The sequence below is a fragment of the Silene latifolia genome, chromosome 5, assembly GCF_048544455.1.
Source record: "Silene latifolia isolate original U9 population chromosome 5, ASM4854445v1, whole genome shotgun sequence".
Classification (NCBI taxonomy): Eukaryota; Viridiplantae; Streptophyta; class Magnoliopsida; order Caryophyllales; family Caryophyllaceae; genus Silene; species Silene latifolia.
In genome coordinates this window covers 3,490,736-3,509,717 of record NC_133530.1, presented here as the reverse complement: position 1 = coordinate 3,509,717, position 18,982 = coordinate 3,490,736, and the positions used below count along the sequence as shown (strand labels likewise).

Here is an 18,982-nt window from a genome sequence, read left to right as displayed (position 1 = left end):
TTGGGCGGGTAGGTGAGATAGCAACTTTCTGAGAATCAGATCAGAGGGAGCAACTTCTGGAACATTCTGAGAATCATCGGAGGGGTGATTCTCGGAATGTTTTTAACAATTTAACTTAGAAACAATGCGAATAGAAATATTTAAGTTAAATTTAGAACTCCTGAACCAAATTGCAATACAACTTTTGCATCCTTCACCTTCACCATTACAAAAAAGCACACAATCTTGTGCAAGAACTTCATAATAAAACGAACAGAAAACAAATTACTGCAAATAAAAATTGTACCTTTACAGTTCAGAAATTAAATGAACTCAGACTAAAACAAATTAAACGGTTCGTGTTTGTGTTCGTGTTGTGTGTTACTTAGTAGGTCCACTTTGATACTGGTTGAACAACTCTTGCCGTTGCTGCAACCGCATCTCCTCGTTGAACTTCCTAATAAACGCCTCCACTCGGCGGTTCAACTCGTCCTGACTCAGCGACGGCTCTCGCCTTAGCTTCCTGGCAGACCCCGGTGAAGGGCTCTCCACATCGCCACCGCTGCCATAAGAAAATGTCTCTGACTTCTTTATCATGTGCACCGGCGGTGAAGCCGGCTCCTGCTGCACTCCGGAGAATGTATCGGACTTTCGCAGGTGACGTGTCAACGGCATTGGCCGGCCTTCTGTTAGTGTTCGCCACGTGGACTCCAAGGTTTCTTGGCGCTTTGGTCTAGATACTTTCTTCAGCATTGTCTTACCTGCTAACACAAGTTTGAAATGTTACCGTTACAGCATATGGAGAAGAATATTCAAATTTTCTAATTTAATCGAAAAACTGATCTGAAACGAATAGAATCAAATCAAACTCAAATTGCATGAACAAAATGAACAAATCGGAATCAAATTGAAGTTCGTAACTTAACGAAATGAATTGTAACAAATTGAATCAGATGCTCAATTTGAATTTTACTGAAAATATAATGTGACAAAATTGAATTAAAATTCAGCTCAATTGCTCAATTGAATCTTATTACTGATAAATATGAGACTAAATTATAGTGAATTTACGCGAAATCGAATCAAATCAAATCAAACCAAACCAAACCAAACCGAAACTTGGAAGAAATCAGAGATACCTAAAAAGTTACCTTCAGGACTTCCTTTAATCAATTTCCGATTTCCAAACCTCGCTGAATACCTCGGCTTCTCCAGCTCCACCTCCACCGCCACCGCCACCGCCGGCGTCTCCTCCTTATCTGCTTCCGCCGTTTCCACCGCCGGAAATGGCGTAATCTCTTCTCTCTCCGCCGTCAACGGCGCCACATCATCCGCCACGTAACCAAACACCACCTCATTCTTCACCACTTCGTCGACATTCACCGGCGACGGAGCAACAGTAGCACGGGGATGAAGTTCCGACGGAGCGAACACCTCTTCTCTCTCTGCCGTAACATCCGCCACGTAACCAAACACTACCTGATTCTTCACCGCTTCGTCGAACACAGCGACAGCGGACTTCTCCGGCGACGGAGAAGCAATACCGCGAGGATGAAGTTTCGACGAAGCAACAATGGAAAGGATGATGCAATTAATGAGGAGGTAGAGATACGGCGGTTGAAGCCAGGAGTGTATGAAGCTTGACCAGAGATACGGAAGTTCGTTGGTGAGATTCGTGAGAATGTCTAGTGTTACTGGCAGTGATTGATTCAGTATCACTGCAATTGAAACAACGCCGGTTGATAGTAGTAGTGATTTCATCAACATTCTTTCTTCTTTCTTCTTTTCTTTTCTTCTGTTGTTTTTTTTCACTGGTAATTGTGAGTGTATTTGGAGCGTTGGGGTTATAAAGTAGGGAGGATAGGAGATAAGTTGGTCACCGTCTCACCGTGTGAAAGATTGACGTGGAAAGTTTATATATTGACATGTAATTACAATAAAGTGTGATTAAATGCGGGATTTAGGTGGAGTTGATATGACACGATTTGAAAATAAGATGATTAAATGCGAAGTTGATATGACACGATTTGAAAATAAGATATGTAACTGGCACAAAATTAGTGTGTTTGAGTTGGACCTTGATGATCCATTTATGTAATTAAGTCGACATGACACGTACGAATGTTATTTGTGTTTGGTTTGGATTGAAGCGTTTACATATGATATGAACCTAACACAACCAACCCAATTTGTTTGTCAGATATAGATTAGGTATTGTACTCCGTTAAAGTTATTGTAGGTTAACTGTTAATTTGTGGTCGGTATGAAGGGGATATGTAGTAAGTTTGAGATTTGCTAAGATTATGTAAATTATTAAAAATACATTAATTTATACGGAGTATATGCTTTTTCATGACTTTAATAAGTCTTTTCGTAAAATTTGATAATTTTAGCTAGTAATATCAATGAGTTTACTTCCATTAGATATGGACTAATACACAACCATTTTTCTACTCAGTTGAGATATAAATAAGTAGTAAAGTCGTTCATAAATATGGATATATGATTGCTTGGAGCGTTTTGAAGTGAATGTTATGACACGTAAGCATGTTAGTTAAGTGTATAAAAGATATCAGTCCACAAGCAAGTGAAGTTTCATCCTAAAACTAACTGGTGATAAAAAAACCCACTAACTTAATTATAAACTAGTCTCTTCACTCTAAATCTACCGATATAAAACGATCACAATACATACGTGACACGTGGGGAGAGACCTCAACAACATTATATAACAAACAAAAGGTCGTAGAAAATTAAAGAATAACCATACACAACATTATAACAAAAATTAAATCGCACCTGAATTAATAGCAATTTTTGTATGATAGCCTAAATTTTGATGTTAATTAATTAGTAAATTCCAGCATGGAGATAATCAGTATCGACGTGGTACTTACGCGAAGTTACAAATCCGGACATTGGTCCAATATGAGCCGATTAGGATGACTAATTCAAGAGGTCGGTGTGGTCTTCACCTACATTTTGTCATGTTTCGAATTTTGCAATTCCCTTCGTACGTCGTTATAGAGTGGATAAGTTAGAAGTATAGTTAGTTGGACATACTACTACACAAAACTAGGCCACAAAATTATTATTATTTCTTGATGTTAATATGTTTGGAGAAAGAAATAAAATCACGGCATTATGACTTGCGGATAGAACAAAAAAGTTTTATAAAATATGTGCGATTGGTTTAAGTTTACCATCTAAATAAATATTAAAAATAATAAGTCTAGAAAGTTCAAAAGTTGTCTTAAAAACTCAAAAATATTGTATACATACATGATCTCATACGTGATACGTCGGATGATTATACGTAGAGTCGGTTGTGTAATTTTGACACTGTGCGAGCAATAATGCACTCTGAAGTATGAACCCGATCTACCATTTTAAGACATCAATTTATGAGTGACAAGAGTTTTTATTTCTTCATCAGAGAGATGCTGAGTTCGACAAATTTCAACTCTAGGAGTAAAGAAAAAACAAACATAACAAAAATACATTTGAGCAACTAAGTTGATAATATTATAAACAATAGATTCCAATTCCGAATCATTCACTCGTGTTTAGGGGTGGGCATAATCCGGTCCGGACCGGAAAAATGGATCGGTCCGGACCGGAATCTAGTGGACCGAAACCGGAATTAAAAATTCCGGTCCGGTCTCCGGGCCACCATTTTCCAAGATTCCGGTTTCCGGTCCGGGACCGGTTTGGACCGGAATGCCCGGAATTATTGTTATTTGCATTTTTTTTCTTAAAATTGTATTTTTATTCAGGTCCAAACCGGTCCAATGGACCGGAATTTGAAAAACTGGGTAATTCCGGTCCAACCGGTCCGGTCTCGGACCGGAATTTTTCCAGTCCGGTCCCGGTTCGGAATTTTTGTAATCCGGTCCGGTCCCGGTCCATGAATTTTATCGATTCCGGTTCCGGTCCAAACCGGTTCCACTCCGGTCCGGTCCGGTCCGGTTTTGGACCGGTGCCCACCCCTCGTGTTACACCAAAAAATTACCTACTTTTAAGTTTTAATGAGGTGCCAGTGTGTGACGATCCGCACACTTGAACCCTTAGATTTATTTATGCTTATGTAATTTCATTTCCCTTGTACATTTGTAGTAAGTATTTTCTTAGTAGTTTTAGAATAGGTTTCCATAAATAGGTATATCGCTATTCTGAACTAAACTTGTAAATTCAATGTATCCTGCTACCAGGACCAAACTATCAAATTTCCCTCTTTGAGAGGTGCTAGTCAATGAAAAACCGCTTCTCATCCAAAAGCTTGTTGTTGCTTGTTGCTTGCTTTCAATAATCGTATTGCTTACTTTTATTGCTTTCGTGTGCCGGACTTGATAATCGTGACTAGGATTCCCGACACACACCGACCCGAGACCCGAGTATCGTGCTAGTGGGCGATCCCTCACTAGTACGAAGATCCTTGTCGCTTGCATCTTGCCTTGAGACGGGCAAGGGTGCGCGCCACGGTCCGGCAAAAGTAGCGGACCGTGACATTTGGTATCAGAGCCCGGTCTTCGGACGGGCGTCTGCAAGCCGCATTTTTTCATCGAGATCGAGAAAATGGGCGAAACAATCGAGGACCGAGTGGATGCCTTAATGGACACAATCGACGTCAAGCTTCCCAAACTCGAGAGCATCGTTATGCGGATGGCCGCGAGCCTCGAGGAGTTGCAAAAGACGGTTTGTGACCTTGAGACGAAGGTGGACGGGATGGATACCCGCATCCATGCGATCAGTGCTGCGATCCCCGACGATCGGGAGGAAGAGATCAATCATCTGCATCGAAAGGTCGAGATGTTAGAGAACACGTGTGCCACGCTCGTGAAAGCGGTGGCCAATGACGGGAAATCTGTGGGGAGCCATAAGGTGAAGGCCCCTCCACCTCGTGCCTACGATGGGGCGAGGGATTCGAAAGCGGTCGATAACTTTATCTTCGACATGGAGCAATACTTCCGAGTAAGTGGGCTCGACGAAGACGCGGAAGTTGTCACGGCAAGCATGTATCTAGTCGATGATGCCAAGATGTGGTGGAGGGCTAGGTACAAGGAAATCGATGCGGGCACGATTACGGTGACATCGTGGGCCGACTTCAAGAAGATCTTGAAGGATCACTTCTACCCCGAGAACACGGAGTTTGTTGCTCGGAAGAAGTTGAAGGAAATCAAGCACACCAAATCAATCCGGGAATATGTGAGGGAATTCTCAGCGTGCATGCTCGAGATTAGCGAAATGTCCGAGACGGATAGGACATTCGAGTTCATTGACGGGTTGAAGAGGTGGGCGCAACAAGAGGTCATGAGGCAGAATCCCAAAACTCTGTCTTCGGCCATATCGGCTGCGGAGCGCCTTCTCGACTTTCACGGAGAGCGAGAGGCACCAAGAGTTGTGGCACCAACGGGGAATATGGGTGCATCACAAAGTGGGTACAATGGACAAAGGCCACAAAACAACAGCCATTTCGGTTGGGAACAGTCGGTTCCGCTCGCAAGGAAGTCAAGCCCAATCGGCGAGCACTACAAACTCGCCCTCAAGCTCGTCTTCTAAGGCGGGAAACTCTCTTTGCTTCCACGACGAAGAGACCGTTCGCGTGTTTTGTGTGCAAGGGTCCTCACAAGATGGCCGATTGTCCGAGCAAAGCGGAGTTCAATGCCATGTTCAAGGAGATGCCGAAAGGGGCTCAAGAACGTCTTGATGGGGCGTTGGCCGACTATCACCAAGAGTGTAACGAAGACTCGAGTGATGGTGAAGACCAACCACGGATGGGCTCACTCCAACGGATCAGCGCGATGGGGAAATACGAAGATTCCTCCGCCAAGATATCCAACGGGCTCATGTACGTGGACTTGATGGTGAATGGGAAGCAAGCACGAGCCTTGATCGACTCGGGCGCCTCCCACAACTTTGTTACGAAAGAGGAAGGCGATCGGTTGGGGCTAGTTCTCGGGATGCTAACAATTTGCTGAAGCGGTCGATGGGAAAATGAGACGCGTCCAAGGAGTGGCTAAGAAGGTCGCGGTCCAAGTGGGTGAGTGGGCGGGGGAGCTCGACTTCACCACCGTTCCGCCGGATGACTTCAAGTTAGTACTCGGGATGCGCTTCTTTCGAGAAAGCATTGGTGGTATTGAAACCGAGTGACGGATCGATGCTATCGATGGGGTCTATCGTAGTGAAGACGGTAGACGGCGACGAAGACAAGGGGCGGCATCGAATTTCGGCTATGAGGGTGATACCGACGCCAAAACAAGGGATGCGACCTTGGAGAATGCCTAAAGGTTCGGTGGAGCCGAGGCGAACAAGACCCGTGCTAACTACGATGCTAAGTGGCCTGGGGACGAAAGAAGAGTCTACCCCCTCACCGAGGAGTAGACAATGAGGGCCGAGATGCCCAAAGAAGTAGGCCTCGTACCATCAGGGGGCCGCGTCGATGTGTTGAGTCGACGTCCTGGTTTACGGTCGGTCGACCCAAGAGAGAAGGCCTCGTACCATCGGGGGCCGCGCCGAAATGCCGATTCGGCGTCTGGAGATCTCACATTCCCTTGAATGCGGTCTTTGAAGTGAGGAGAGAAAAAGTGAAGGTCCGTTGGAGCCAGTACTTGGAGAAAGCCCGAGAGAGCACTCTTCAAGCAGCGGCAAAGTGGGCGTTCCCGAGAGACAAGGAGCCCGTGGTGGACTTGGAGAACATGATGTTCGGCAGCTTCTATGTCAAGGAACTCCAGCCTATCCTTGAAGGGACAAAGAGGTCAGTCATTGTTTGGGACGAAGCGCACATTCAAGCCGAGTGGAACACGCCAATCCCCAACACTGCATGGACGGTCAGAGCTCACCGAGGATGTCTCACTGAAGCACCATTCAAGATTTTTTGTGTTGCCGAGGGCGGCAACAGATTAGGTGGGGGAGAGTGTGACGATCCGCACACTTGAACCCTTAGATTTATTTATACTTATGTAATTTCATTTCCCTTGTACATTTGTAGTAAGTATTTTCTTAGTAGTTTTAGAATAGGTTTCCATAAATAGGTATATCGCTATTCTGAACTAAACTTGTAAATTCAATGTATCCTGCTACCAGGACCAAACTATCAAATTTCCCTCTTTGAGAGGTGCTAGTCAATGAAAAACCGCTTCTCATCCAAAAGCTTGTTGTTGCTTGTTGCTTGCTTTCAATAATCGTATTGCTTACTTTTATTGCTTTCGTGTGCCGGACTTGATAATCGTGACTAGGATTCCCGACACACACCGACCCGAGACCCGAGTATCGTGCTAGTGGGCGATCCCTCACTAGTACGAAGATCCTTGTCGCTTGCATCTTGCCTTGAGACGGGCAAGGGTGCGCGCCACGGTCCGGCAAAAGTAGCGGACCGTGACAGTATGCCACGGCCAAGGGGTACTTTAATTGTACTTTGAGAGTGTAAAGAATAAAGATATACGGAGTAATGGAGTATATAGTCTATTAAATTGGGACAACGGCTATATTAAGTACTCCATGTAGAGTAGACGACCGTTGTACTGGCCAACTACTTGGTTTTGGGCTCCATCTGTGCATTCAGCCCGTGGGCCCTGGCCTATATTGTTGATTGTGGAATGTCGACCAATCTACATTAAGTACGCACCGACCATTTTTTGCACTTTTGATCTGTCTTATCAACTATTGTTGATTTTTCTAATGTAACGCCCCGAAAAACAAGCAGACAGCTCAAAATAGCTATTTTATTTAACAAAAGTCAGCAGCGGAAATACAAGGGCGTCACCGCCGTATTCCCCCTTCGGAGAATAGAAGGCTAAGCAACTAAAATAAATAAACTATTAAAGCTTAAAACTATTTACAACTTATACTTATTATCCTTTATATTGTCAAATCCTCACACTTGACCTTCCCCGACACTTGTACCTGAAAAAGAGTGAAAGTAACGCAGCCAACCACAGGCTGAGTATGACTCCAGTTCCCTCCCCCGGCCTTATGTCATATTCTTTATTCAATAAGCCTTATTACCATATATCACCCAATACAATAACTTACCAGAATACAGCATTCCATGCCAGGAACCAACCCGATATCCCAAAAACATTATATGACTACCATACCAACAGGATATATATTCATAAGACATTAATGCCGGTCTACCATTACTGAATTTGAGAGACATTATGGAGATTCACACTCACCCAGGTCTAAGACCCACCTCCATGTACACAGGAACAGAATAATTTCAGTCGGGCCAACGCCCCTTAGTTCTCATGGGCCAACACTAGGGGTGTTAATGAGACGAGACAGCTCGCGAGCAACTCGAGATCGGCTCGGTCAAAGCTCGGTCAAAGCTCGGCTCGTGCAAGCTCGGCTCGGGCTCGGGATCGGCTCGAAAGCTTAACGAGTCAAGTCGAGCAAAGGCTGGCTCAACTCGAAAAGCTCGCGAGCAGCTTGAACTTGTGTGATTGCATAAGATATTGGTCATATTTTATAAAATATTTTATCATGATTATATTTTTGTATCACACGTATCAAATGTCTCGCTGATTTGCCAAACATTTTTACATATAACTTTCGAACCTTATTATTGAAAATATCGGAACAAAAAAATAGAAAAAAAACAATTTTATATAAGCTCGATTTGGGCTCGAGCTCGCGTTAAAGCTCGCAAGCTTTATAACGAGCGCATTTTTTTCAGGCTCGGGTAAGCTCGAGATCGGCTCGAACTCGAGTTTTGGTTCTTGAGCACAAGCCGAGTAAGGCCAAGCTCGGGCTCGACTCGGCTCGTTAACACCCCTAGCCAACACCCATTTCTTTATATATATTTGGAGTACTCCCGGAGCCAACGCCCCCTTCTGTGTACACAGGTTACGACATAATGTCACCTCAAACCAATAATCGTATCCCGAATGCTACAATTGGCCAATGATGCATTATAACGACAACACTATTATTACAGCATACATTCATAAGACGGTCACTAATATAACATGTGAGCAGTATAGCAATCATAAGATGAAATTAACAATAAAACAAATATAAACCGATTATTTCTAATCTTTTATTTCAAATGTAAACAAAGGTAAATAATTACTTATATCGACAAAGAGTCCCGAAATCATACCTTAATGAGGTCATAAAAGACTTTGTTTACTCATTAGAATCACCCGATTTATTTCCTTCCTTGCTTTCCTGCGTAGTACTACGGCTCTGTTTTCCTACTCCTCTATTGATTTTTGGTTTTCGGTGGATGTGCTTGTAATTCCCACCAAGTAAGGAGTCATAGGCAGGCTACGTGGCATTTTTCTAATTTTCTTTTTTTTTTTTGATAGTTATCTTAAAGGGTAATAAAAATGAAATCGTAACGAGTCCCGAGTCCCGACTCATATACTCTTAGTAGAAATGCTAAAATGGAGCCGTGTTCGTGTATAAAGAAAAATATACGAGTTTAGTCTATAAAGTCTCTAATGGTCCTATTATTATATTATCTTAAAACTAATTTTATTCGGGGTATTACATCTAATGTGTCTGGATTTCTAGTAGTCAATTATTGACTTAAATTAAAAGTAAAATAATAATATTCATCACATCATCACAAATTCTTGTTTAAGACGTACATATTTGTCTTAGGACAATAAAACATGTCAAATTGATGGATGAGACAAAAACCAAAATACATGCCTAAAATACTAACTTTTTTTTTTTTTTTTTTGGTGACGAGGGGTTTATTCCCCCGGGTCCAGGCATTCCAGCGTCACTACCTGGACCATGTAAAACACCCCTGATGGGGTATATTCTGCACTCGTTGACCGAGTCAACATATTGAGCAAGGTCAAAGTCAAAAGACAGCAAGTCAACGTATTAGACAGCCTAACCGACGCAACCTGTCGGCCTGTCACTTAGGTCTCGGCTGGGTAACTAGCCAGCCAGGAGGCATATCCGCGTACTCACATCCAAGTCCCCTCGGCATGGAGTCAACCAGGCCAGCCGACCTACCATGGGTCCCTCGGCCGAGGGTAGAACAGTCTTTCCACCTGCTCTGCCACTTGGCCACTACGTGACAAAAGGTGAAAGTCTATAAATACTCCTCAATCCTCATTGAGAAAACGATCCAATAATCGACAATTCATCCATAAACTCACTATTAATCTGGTATAAACTCCCTTATCTCTCTACAATATACTTTGCCAAGTAACACACAACTTAATCTCTTTAAGTTTACTGACTTGAGCGTCGGAGTGAGTACGCTCGGTACCAAGCCGAGCCCTCAGTTTGTTTATCTTTACAGGAGAGACCGAGAGGAAGAGACGAGCAAAGACATCATTCACCAAGCTTACGTGGTAACAAATCTTGCTCCGGAATTACACCCGGAACAACCCCAATTAGGGCCGCCGAGATAACCACATGCATTGCTCATCCGTGGGTTCGAACACGGGACCTCGCAATTCTTGCCTTTGCAAGCTTTGAGGTTACCCAAGTCTACCACTAGACTGCAAGCACTTGGTTGTAAAATACTAACTAATCTCATCCCGGCTATATGGACTAATATTTGACCTGTTTTACACTTAAGATGGATATGGCCGTTCTCGAGTAATGGTTGTATTGAAGTTATCGGGTATTTCAATGAATAATTAATCAAAGAAGCGAACTTTCTCATATTATCAGGTACTCCAAATTATCTAAATTTTTGTATATAAATATACTCCAGACACTGATCATAAGTATGATCCTTACACTTCACATTTTCAAAAATCATAAATCACTTTTAGTGTACAAGATTTCTAGGACATTTGTGTATCCTTATTAAGAATAATTGAAAAAAAATATGCCGAGAATCATACAAATGAGCCGCCATCCCAAATAGCTGAAAAAACAACCTACATATAGTTTACGGTATCCAATGGGTGAGGGAGGAGTTGCGTGCGGAGTGCATCCCCGGCACTTTCCTGAGGTCGTAGCTAGAACCAACCAAGAAGCTGATAGCCCAGTCGCGCATATTTCTATCGTTTTGAGAAGAAGCCTTGGGTTAGCGATGAGAAATCATATTCTTTAGCTGTTTGAGTAGCGCTCCCTGTTGGAACTCCCGAATTTTTACTCGCATCAATTGTTGTGGTACCATTGACGGGCATTGGTTGACCCATTGGATAGAATCTGCAAGAGAGAATAAGATCAAGGACGACTGGAAATGCCAACACCACCAATAGGCGACAACATACCAGGACACAAACCAAATCAAATGCTATCTTCGTATTCGTCTTAAATAAAAGGAACAGCCACTTATATTCCTGTCTTCCTACCAATACCTTAAAACGGCCAGGTAAACGCATGTGAACCGCATGGCAAGAAGCCAAGACTGCCAGTCTTGGTTCAAAAACTTGTCTTTTCTATTTCGAGATTCTATACGGGTTTAATTGTTACCTGTGCCGAGCAGGAATGCTCTAAAGGTCACTTTAAGTGGTAGATATCATTCTCATAACACTAAACAGAAAACGAGGAATTATGCTGGGAAAGACTGAACTGAACACAAAAAACAAGATAAATGTTTTTAAATTGCGTTCTGAAAGGTTATTTCACAAAATCCTACGGTTAATAGTAAAAGAGGTTTGAAAAAAGGAGTTCAAGAAGCATTTAAACATACCCAGTTGGCGCAAAAGCGGAGGGATTGCCTGCCTGGGGCATTGACTGAAAGTTCCCCATCTGCAATGTACAGAACCATGCTTATTATAAACAATGCCTCATGCTTATTGACTAAATTTGATCTGCGTATCTTGTACGAGACAATCTCACATATACTCATTATTCCTCATTTTATTACAGGGTTAAGTAATTGTCTCATATGTTAAACCGTCTCATAAGTTCAAATACGACAGAAATGGGTTTCACCTGAACCAGTTTCTGAAGATCATTCTGTCCTGCAGGTGGCATGGTCATGCCAGGTATCTGATAGCCCATATTAGGCCAGTTTTGGGTAGGGATATTGTTTCCAATCAAGCCTGCCTGTTGTAAATTGACAGGCGATTTTGAAGTACCGTTAGCTGATTGAGCGGCAGCGGCCATAAGAAGACTCTGTTGTTGTGCCAGTATAGCAAGCTGTTGTTGATGAAGAGCAAAAGGTGACACGATATTGGACTGCACATTATTTCAGTAAAAAATGGGATTAGTCCGAGATCTAAATGTCAACGTAAAAAAGGAATACTTGTACTGCCAATGCATTACTTGTACTAAGGTTTTATATAAACATGACAATTATAAAGAGAAGAGACCGACATATTCTAAGGGACAAACCTTCTCAAATAGACTCATAATATCAGTTTTCACATCTTTCTGGGGCTTCTGGGAAACTGGAGTTGTAGATGATAAAGAATCGCCAAATAAGTCCTCGATTCCAGAAGCAGGCTTCTTAACACTATCGTCATCCTTCTTTTCTTCAGTTTTCTCAGAAGTGGATGCCTGCCCAGCAGCTACGATAGGAAAAACATGAATGATGTAATGGTTACATATTACATTCCATAATTTATTCAGGGACGGAGAGAGTGATGATCACATCCATAAAAAAACATGAATTGCAATTCAACCCAAAAGTTATCGAGTAAGAGTCAGATCGCTAGTATACATACATTGAAATCCTGCCCAAGAATTATCAACATTGTTTGTACTGTCAGAAGAATTTTCACTTGGTTCATCCATCGAAAGCATGTCAAAAAGATCTGTAGCAAAATCAACTTTGGGAGGAGCGGCAACCACTGGCGTATCAACCACCGGCTTCGGAACTTCTGCTTGAGGAACAACCGCTTCATGGTGAGACTGGGAGACCACAGAAGCCTGTTAATAAGCCATAAATTTGAACTCAGATTTCAGAAACTCAAAAGAAAACCGCTTCCACAGAAAGAACAGATAAGACTGTAGTGAGCTAAACCTAACGATCTAAAATTCCACTACATCACCAATTCAAGTAAACTAATCTGTTTAATAAAACAGCTTTCTGTTGTATCTAAGCACCACTTTTACAAACCAGGATAACCAAAAGGTTCAGAAATTGAACCCTTAGAATCTAAAAACATCGGGCACAACAAATCTAAACACAGGCAATCAGACATCTCATAGCAAAGTAGGCCACATATCAGTAGAAATGGTATACCAACATTACGAAGCGAGACAAAGGCTATCATCACATAAAAGATCTCAACACAGAATTCTCCAATCTACTTATCAAAACTACAGATAAACCACCAACCACGACCCTGAAGAACAAGCAAATTGCAAAGGAAAAAAGAAAGAAACTGGCTCTTACACCATTGGATGGGATACTAATGAGAAATTTACCCCCATTAAACTAGATACTTCTCTCAATCCCCTTGCATATAACACGTCATCAAACATCCCAACGATCAATGGGAACATGCAAATTTCCATGGCAAACTAAACCCTCTAAGTTCCAGCACGACATATAATATGGCATGACAAAGGGGTCCAAACAGAAATCCGCTAATGAGAAAAATTAGGAAAATTAGTGAAGACTATATCTGTTTTCGGATGAGCGCTCAGATCAAATCTTAGAGTAATCAGAAAGCGAAAGACGCTAAAAGCAGAAGTACTGACAAAACATGAGAATCAACCAGTAAAAATGCTTTCATTCACTACTTCACTACCTGTTGAATTCCTTTAGGAGGAGATGGGATGCTAATTCTTCCCGTTCTATTACTAGGAGGATATGTAACTTTCCTCTCCTCAGTCACATGCACAGGTTTGGAAACATATCCATGTCCATTCCTCTCCTCTGGTCTTAATTGATGCGAAGATGTATTTTCTTCCCCTCCATTATATGGTGATCTTCCATCTTTTGCGGCCCATCTTTTCTCTTCGTACCTAAATGTAGCATTAGTATACGAATTAAATCCCCAACGCAAAGGACAAACGTATGAAAATGAAATGAACAAATCAAGGTTACCAAAGAATGCCGTCAAAATAATCAAACCACATACTTTGCACGAATGAAATTTTCAATGCCGACTCTATCATAATTGGGAGGCAAGTCTGCTTCCCAGTAACTATTTGCTCGCTCATTTCCCATAGCTGTATGCACGAATATAGCGAATTAGATGTGTAGTGTAGCCAAATTTGAAGCATCCTAGCTGTACTCAATCATGAGCCCCGAAAAACAAAACTATTGTTGCGACTTGCGATAAATACATAAAACTTACACTGGATGAAAGCAACTTGCTCTGGAAGCCACGTGTCAAGCGCTGCTGACCTCACCTGCAAAAAAAAAAAAAAAAAGACGATGCAAACATATTCAACTACTCCCAGAATAAAAGTATGCGGTCAAGGGCAAAAACAAGGGCTGATAAAAAGACATCATAAGAAACTGGAGAACGGTTTTACTGCCAGAATAAAACCATCATACTTGCTAAGATAGTGGCATTTTACAGAGATGTGATATTAAATAACTAACACTATCAAACTCTACCTTTGAGATATGCACCCCAAGACTTCTGTGGATCCCAGAGCACTGCATGCAAATGAAGATACCCAAGTTTACACTCGCCCATCTTGGACCTCTGTGTGTCAAGAAAATTGTTGATTGTAATTACATAAACAAAGGAAGGAGATATCCAATATAAAAAATTTATTAACCACTATCAGCTAAACTATTCCTCCTGAAAATTCTCAGCCACCAAAGCAAAATATTTGGAATTTTATGTATCCAGAGACCTACTTGGCTTTACAATCGGCACATTCCCTATTTTCTGGCAACTTCAGAAGCCCGTCCAGTATCTGCACATAGATTCAAGAACATAACAAGCTAGATTTGATTAGTTCACCACGTCAAAACAAAAAAGAATGTTATAGACATCTGACTAGAAAGGCTGTGTGTACAAAAAGACAAAGCAGATAAATAGGATACGGCTTAGGTAATTGAGAGCTTAAATGGCAAGTTTAGTGACTCTAGATGTTTTCTACATATGCACTCAGGGACAAGTCTTAGATTCTTTCCAACCAGGAACAATTAGCAAAATTATTCCAATAATCCGCTAGCTTTCCTTGCACCCTTATTAATTGTTACCCTAACAAGTAACAACCCCCCTCTAAGATATATGTACATTCCTAATCTTGACATACATCCAAACCTTTCATTAGCTAGGTGAGGCAATAAATTCACAAAATTGATAAATAGATGGCTAGCAATCTCAACCACCAGTCATCAGCACCAACGAACTCGCAGTCTTGATCAAGAAACGCAACAGCGGTTACGGTTGATAGCTATGTTATCACCCCAAAGTAGCTTGTAAATAAAACTAAAGATCGCACGTCAACAATATTTACCTCATGTTGGAAGCAGCGCATATTGTATTGACGAAAAACCAAACTACCACGCCCATGAAAGTACAAGCTATACTTAAATGCGAACTTTAATTTGAAAGAGCTTACAAGAAAAGTCCCATAATCTTTCAATACAGAAGAGCGTTGTCAACAGGATATAAGCTTAAGAGGCAGGAACAAGACCTGATTGAAGAATCACTAGTGTTTTGTAGCAAAAATCAAATGCCTTACCAAAACTATCAGACAAGAATCTAACAAAACTAAACCTATCTACCTCAGAAGGAAGTCCCAAATCTTACTCCCAAGTCACCTTACTATACATTTCGGCAGTCTAGGAATACATAATAGCAAATAACTATCAAGGCATCCACTAATTAATGGATATTCTATTAAGTGCATATCATGCATACGGTATTATGTAGTAGTATCGATTTAGGAAATCTTGATTAATAGCATGGTAAATATAAAGCTTTTACACTAGAAAACATGGCTTGGCAAGCTGAAGTTTAATTCAAAAAACATGAGGAAAGATCATAGAGTCCTGCTGCAAAGCAAATAAGCAGTTCAATTGGTGGCAAAATGCATGTTTATGCTCGCAGCCAGACACTTTATAAAGCTGAAAACTGTTGCGAATTTGCGATACATTCATTTATTCCCAACTCAGTCCCAAAAGTGAACTTACTTTTATTGCTTATAACCATATTGAACAATCAAATTGAAAAAGTCAATTTGGTTCACATAGAGAGTACCAAACTTCCAGCAACCATAGTCTTGCATTCTCACCTTAGCCCAACACTCATAATCTAGACCATAATCCTATAGCAAACTACCATACCATGAACCCCGATTAGATCAAATCAGTCCACAAACCGACCATCTTAAAACAGATTCATCCAAAAGACATTCTCAAACTTCCATCCTCTACATTAGATCAAGATTGATAACCGAGTAACAATAACAATATAAGATGAAGAAACAAACTTTATGAGCATTTTATCATTTTACCAAACTGCCCAGGCATAATGGATTAAGAAGCTAACAGTCTGAACTCTGAACAACCAACCAGTTTCCCAAATAAATCAAGAAACAAACTATTCATACAATTTTTTATCTACAAACGGTCCCCCCATCCTATTAATCAAGAAACGAACTTTAGAATCTACATCAATTTCATGTTAGATCACTCACAACCATGTTAGAGTGTTCAAAGTGTCCACTTAATATCAGATCAATAAACAATATCCTCAATAATTTAGGCCACAACTTTAATTACAACTCTACCATTTTTCCAGAGCTCCCAACCCATATTAGCTCAAGAAACAAACTTTACCAACACTGTACCAATTCCCCCAAAGTACCCACCTCAAACACGAGGAAAACACAAATTTCCCACACAATTCTACCAATTTTCCAAAGCTCCCACCTCAAAATAGATCAATTAGAATCCTACATCATTTCTCTTAAGAGCCATTTTCATATTAGATCAATAATCAATATGTCACAACCATGGTTGATTGTTCCGAAACTGCCCAGTTAATATCAGATCAACAAACATTCTTCTCAATTATTCTACCAATTCCCAAAATACCCACCTCAAAGATCAAAAACACAAACTTCCCATTCAATTCTACCATTATTCCCAATCTCCCACCTCGTATTAGTCAAGAAACAATCTTTGAGAATGCTACATCATTTTGCCTAAGAACCAATTTCTTACAAGATCAAGAATCCAAATTTCGCAATCATGCTTGCAATTCCCAAAAGTACCCACCTCAAATACGATCAACCCACAAAATTCAACCATTTTTCCTAGAACTCCCACCTCATATTAGATCAAGAAACAAACTTTAAAGTACCCACCTCAAATAAGATTAAAACACAAACTTTCCATACAATTCAACCATATTTCCAATACTCTCACCCATGATTACCAGATTCAATATCGATACACCCTTACCAATTCACGATTCGCCCTTATAGAAGGCGTGTTATATGTATTTTCAGTGAGCATCAGGATATAATTCACAATTCGTAGGGTACCCGAGGGAATCCGGTAGCCCTGCTCCCACCTCAAATCAGATCAAAATCAAACTTTACAAACACTTCACCAATTCCTCAAATTACCCACCTCAAATAAGATCAAAACACAAACTTTCCACACAATTCAAACAATTTTCCATTACTCCCACCTCAAATTAGATCAAGAAACAAACTTTACAAACAAACTAGCAATCCCTCAAAATAGATCAAAAATCAAAGTTTTACAAACAATCTAACATAATTCCAAACAAACTCACATCAATCAGATCAAGATCAAACAAAATAAACAAAACCCAGATCAAATTTCAATCAAATTTTAACAACAAAATTAAAATTAACAAAGCTTAATGAAAAAAAAAATATAACCTTTCGATGCCTAGCATTGAGTTCCTTGGTTACATTAGCTTTTCCATTCATTTTTTGTTCTGGGAAATCAGGCAGAATAAGAAGATGATAAAGAGAGAAGAAGAAGAAATGATTAAAAAGTTGGTGTTGTTTCGTCTTCCTCTCTCTGTATTCCTGCCTATTATTTTTTGATAATTAACGTCTCACCTTGGTTTATTATCACCAAGGTCTAAACTTTTGAAAAAGAACAAGTTTTTTTAATTGAAATTATATATGGGATAATTGAGGCATCCAATCCAATAAATTAATGACTTGTTATTTTCACTTTGTAACTTGAATGTGGATTGTGAGGTATCTAAAATCTAATGACAATAATTGCGAAAATAACGGGTTTATGCAATTTTACTCAAAAAATTTTGGAAATATTTGGGAGAATTACCGCAATATCGAGAGTTGGTTAATTGAAGTATCTTTTATTGATTTTAAGTTGACAATTGCGAATATAATGGTTTATTTCCTTTATAATCTGTAAAGAGTTTATGGTATTTCACAAGTAAACATCTTACTCGTAACCATCATCGACCAATAAAGACCAACAATGATGGTTGATAAGTAATTAACTTGTTCACGAGGCTGTCTCATTTCTTTCATCACTTAAAAAATATTTAAAAAAATTCTACAACAAGGAAGAAGAGGGGAAAAAAAGCGCATAAATTGATGGTTCAACTCTCTAACAGCATATCGAAAAACAGTAGAATCTACTATATACCAAATACATCAAATTTTAGCATATTGATGATTAAATCTACTCTTTGTTAATGAATATGCTAATTTTCATCCAATATTTCAGTTTACCAATCATGGCCAAATATAAAATAATACAGTAGATTGGATGTCAATCCAGGGTTTAATATGTTATTTATCAAAACACTTAATCATTGTAGATGATAAAAAAATTCTCGATACATTACCAAACAAGGTCGAAGATATAATTTGAAATTTATATAAAAAAAACATAGTTAAAGCTTAAGAGTTGATCCATGTTGCATTTCAGTATCTTATTTGATGTTGCGATAATACTAATTTTCGGCACATTATCTAGTCATTGCGTTTATTCAATATTTTTTCACGATTAATAGTGATGTATAAAAAAAGAGTAAATAAAACAATAGTCTATACTCTCAATCTCTCTTAATTAAGCCTCCTATAAGGCCATCTCACATTAAAATATGTACAACATATAACCCGTTTAATAATCTTATCTTATTGTGAGATCGTACCAGAATATGCCAACTTGCTCAATGCTCAATTGACATTT

At 40.1% G+C, this 18,982-nt stretch overlaps 2 protein-coding genes across 5 annotated transcripts; both read right to left on the bottom strand.

Annotated features, from left to right (window-relative positions):
* Nucleotides 1-139: 139 nt before the first annotated feature.
* LOC141656440 (uncharacterized) lies at nucleotides 140-1,880 on the bottom strand. Of its 3 annotated transcripts, none has more exons than XM_074463324.1 (2): nucleotides 1,119-1,880; nucleotides 140-740 (listed from the first exon to the last, which is right to left on the bottom strand). In XM_074463324.1, exons 1-2 carry the CDS (start codon nucleotides 1,744-1,746, stop codon nucleotides 361-363), a joined length of 1,008 nt encoding a protein of 335 aa, XP_074319425.1. In that variant the 5' UTR covers nucleotides 1,747-1,880; the 3' UTR covers nucleotides 140-360. The 3 variants fall into 3 exon arrangements, with proteins under 3 accessions (XP_074319425.1, XP_074319426.1, XP_074319427.1); XM_074463325.1 differs by having other exon boundaries at nucleotides 140-743; nucleotides 1,131-1,880; XM_074463326.1 differs by having other exon boundaries at nucleotides 1,131-1,879.
* An 8,753-nt stretch (nucleotides 1,881-10,633) lies between these two features.
* Nucleotides 10,634-18,101, bottom strand: LOC141656439 (ADP-ribosylation factor GTPase-activating protein AGD5). Of its 2 annotated transcripts, none has more exons than XM_074463321.1 (11): nucleotides 17,686-18,101; nucleotides 14,675-14,733; nucleotides 14,426-14,516; nucleotides 14,160-14,214; nucleotides 13,941-14,031; nucleotides 13,608-13,824; nucleotides 12,576-12,780; nucleotides 12,244-12,419; nucleotides 11,842-12,087; nucleotides 11,597-11,655; nucleotides 10,634-11,109 (listed from the first exon to the last, which is right to left on the bottom strand). In XM_074463321.1, exons 1-11 carry the CDS (start codon nucleotides 17,734-17,736, stop codon nucleotides 10,959-10,961), a joined length of 1,401 nt encoding a protein of 466 aa, XP_074319422.1. In that variant the 5' UTR covers nucleotides 17,737-18,101; the 3' UTR covers nucleotides 10,634-10,958. The 2 variants fall into 2 exon arrangements, with proteins under 2 accessions (XP_074319422.1, XP_074319424.1); XM_074463323.1 differs by having other exon boundaries at nucleotides 12,576-12,762; nucleotides 17,686-17,912.
* Nucleotides 18,102-18,982: the final 881 nt, after the last annotated feature.

Bases quoted from the DNA above. Each gene is read 5' to 3' on its own strand.
- LOC141656440 (XM_074463324.1), bottom strand. From the start codon at position 1,746: ATGTTGATGAAATCACTACTACTATCAACCGGCGTTGTTTCAATTGCA. The intron at 741-1,118 runs GTATCTCTGATT...TTGTGTTAGCAG, and splicing joins TCCTGAAGGTAACTTTTTAG to GTAAGACAATGCTGAAGAAA.
- LOC141656439 (XM_074463321.1), bottom strand. From the start codon at position 17,736: ATGAATGGAAAAGCTAATGTAACCAAGGAACTCAATGCTAGGCATCGA. The intron at 14,517-14,674 runs GTAGGTCTCTGG...CTTGACACACAG, and splicing joins TGTGCCGATTGTAAAGCCAA to AGGTCCAAGATGGGCGAGTG. The intron at 14,215-14,425 runs GTAGAGTTTGAT...TTTTTTTTGCAG, and splicing joins TTGGGGTGCATATCTCAAAG to GTGAGGTCAGCAGCGCTTGA.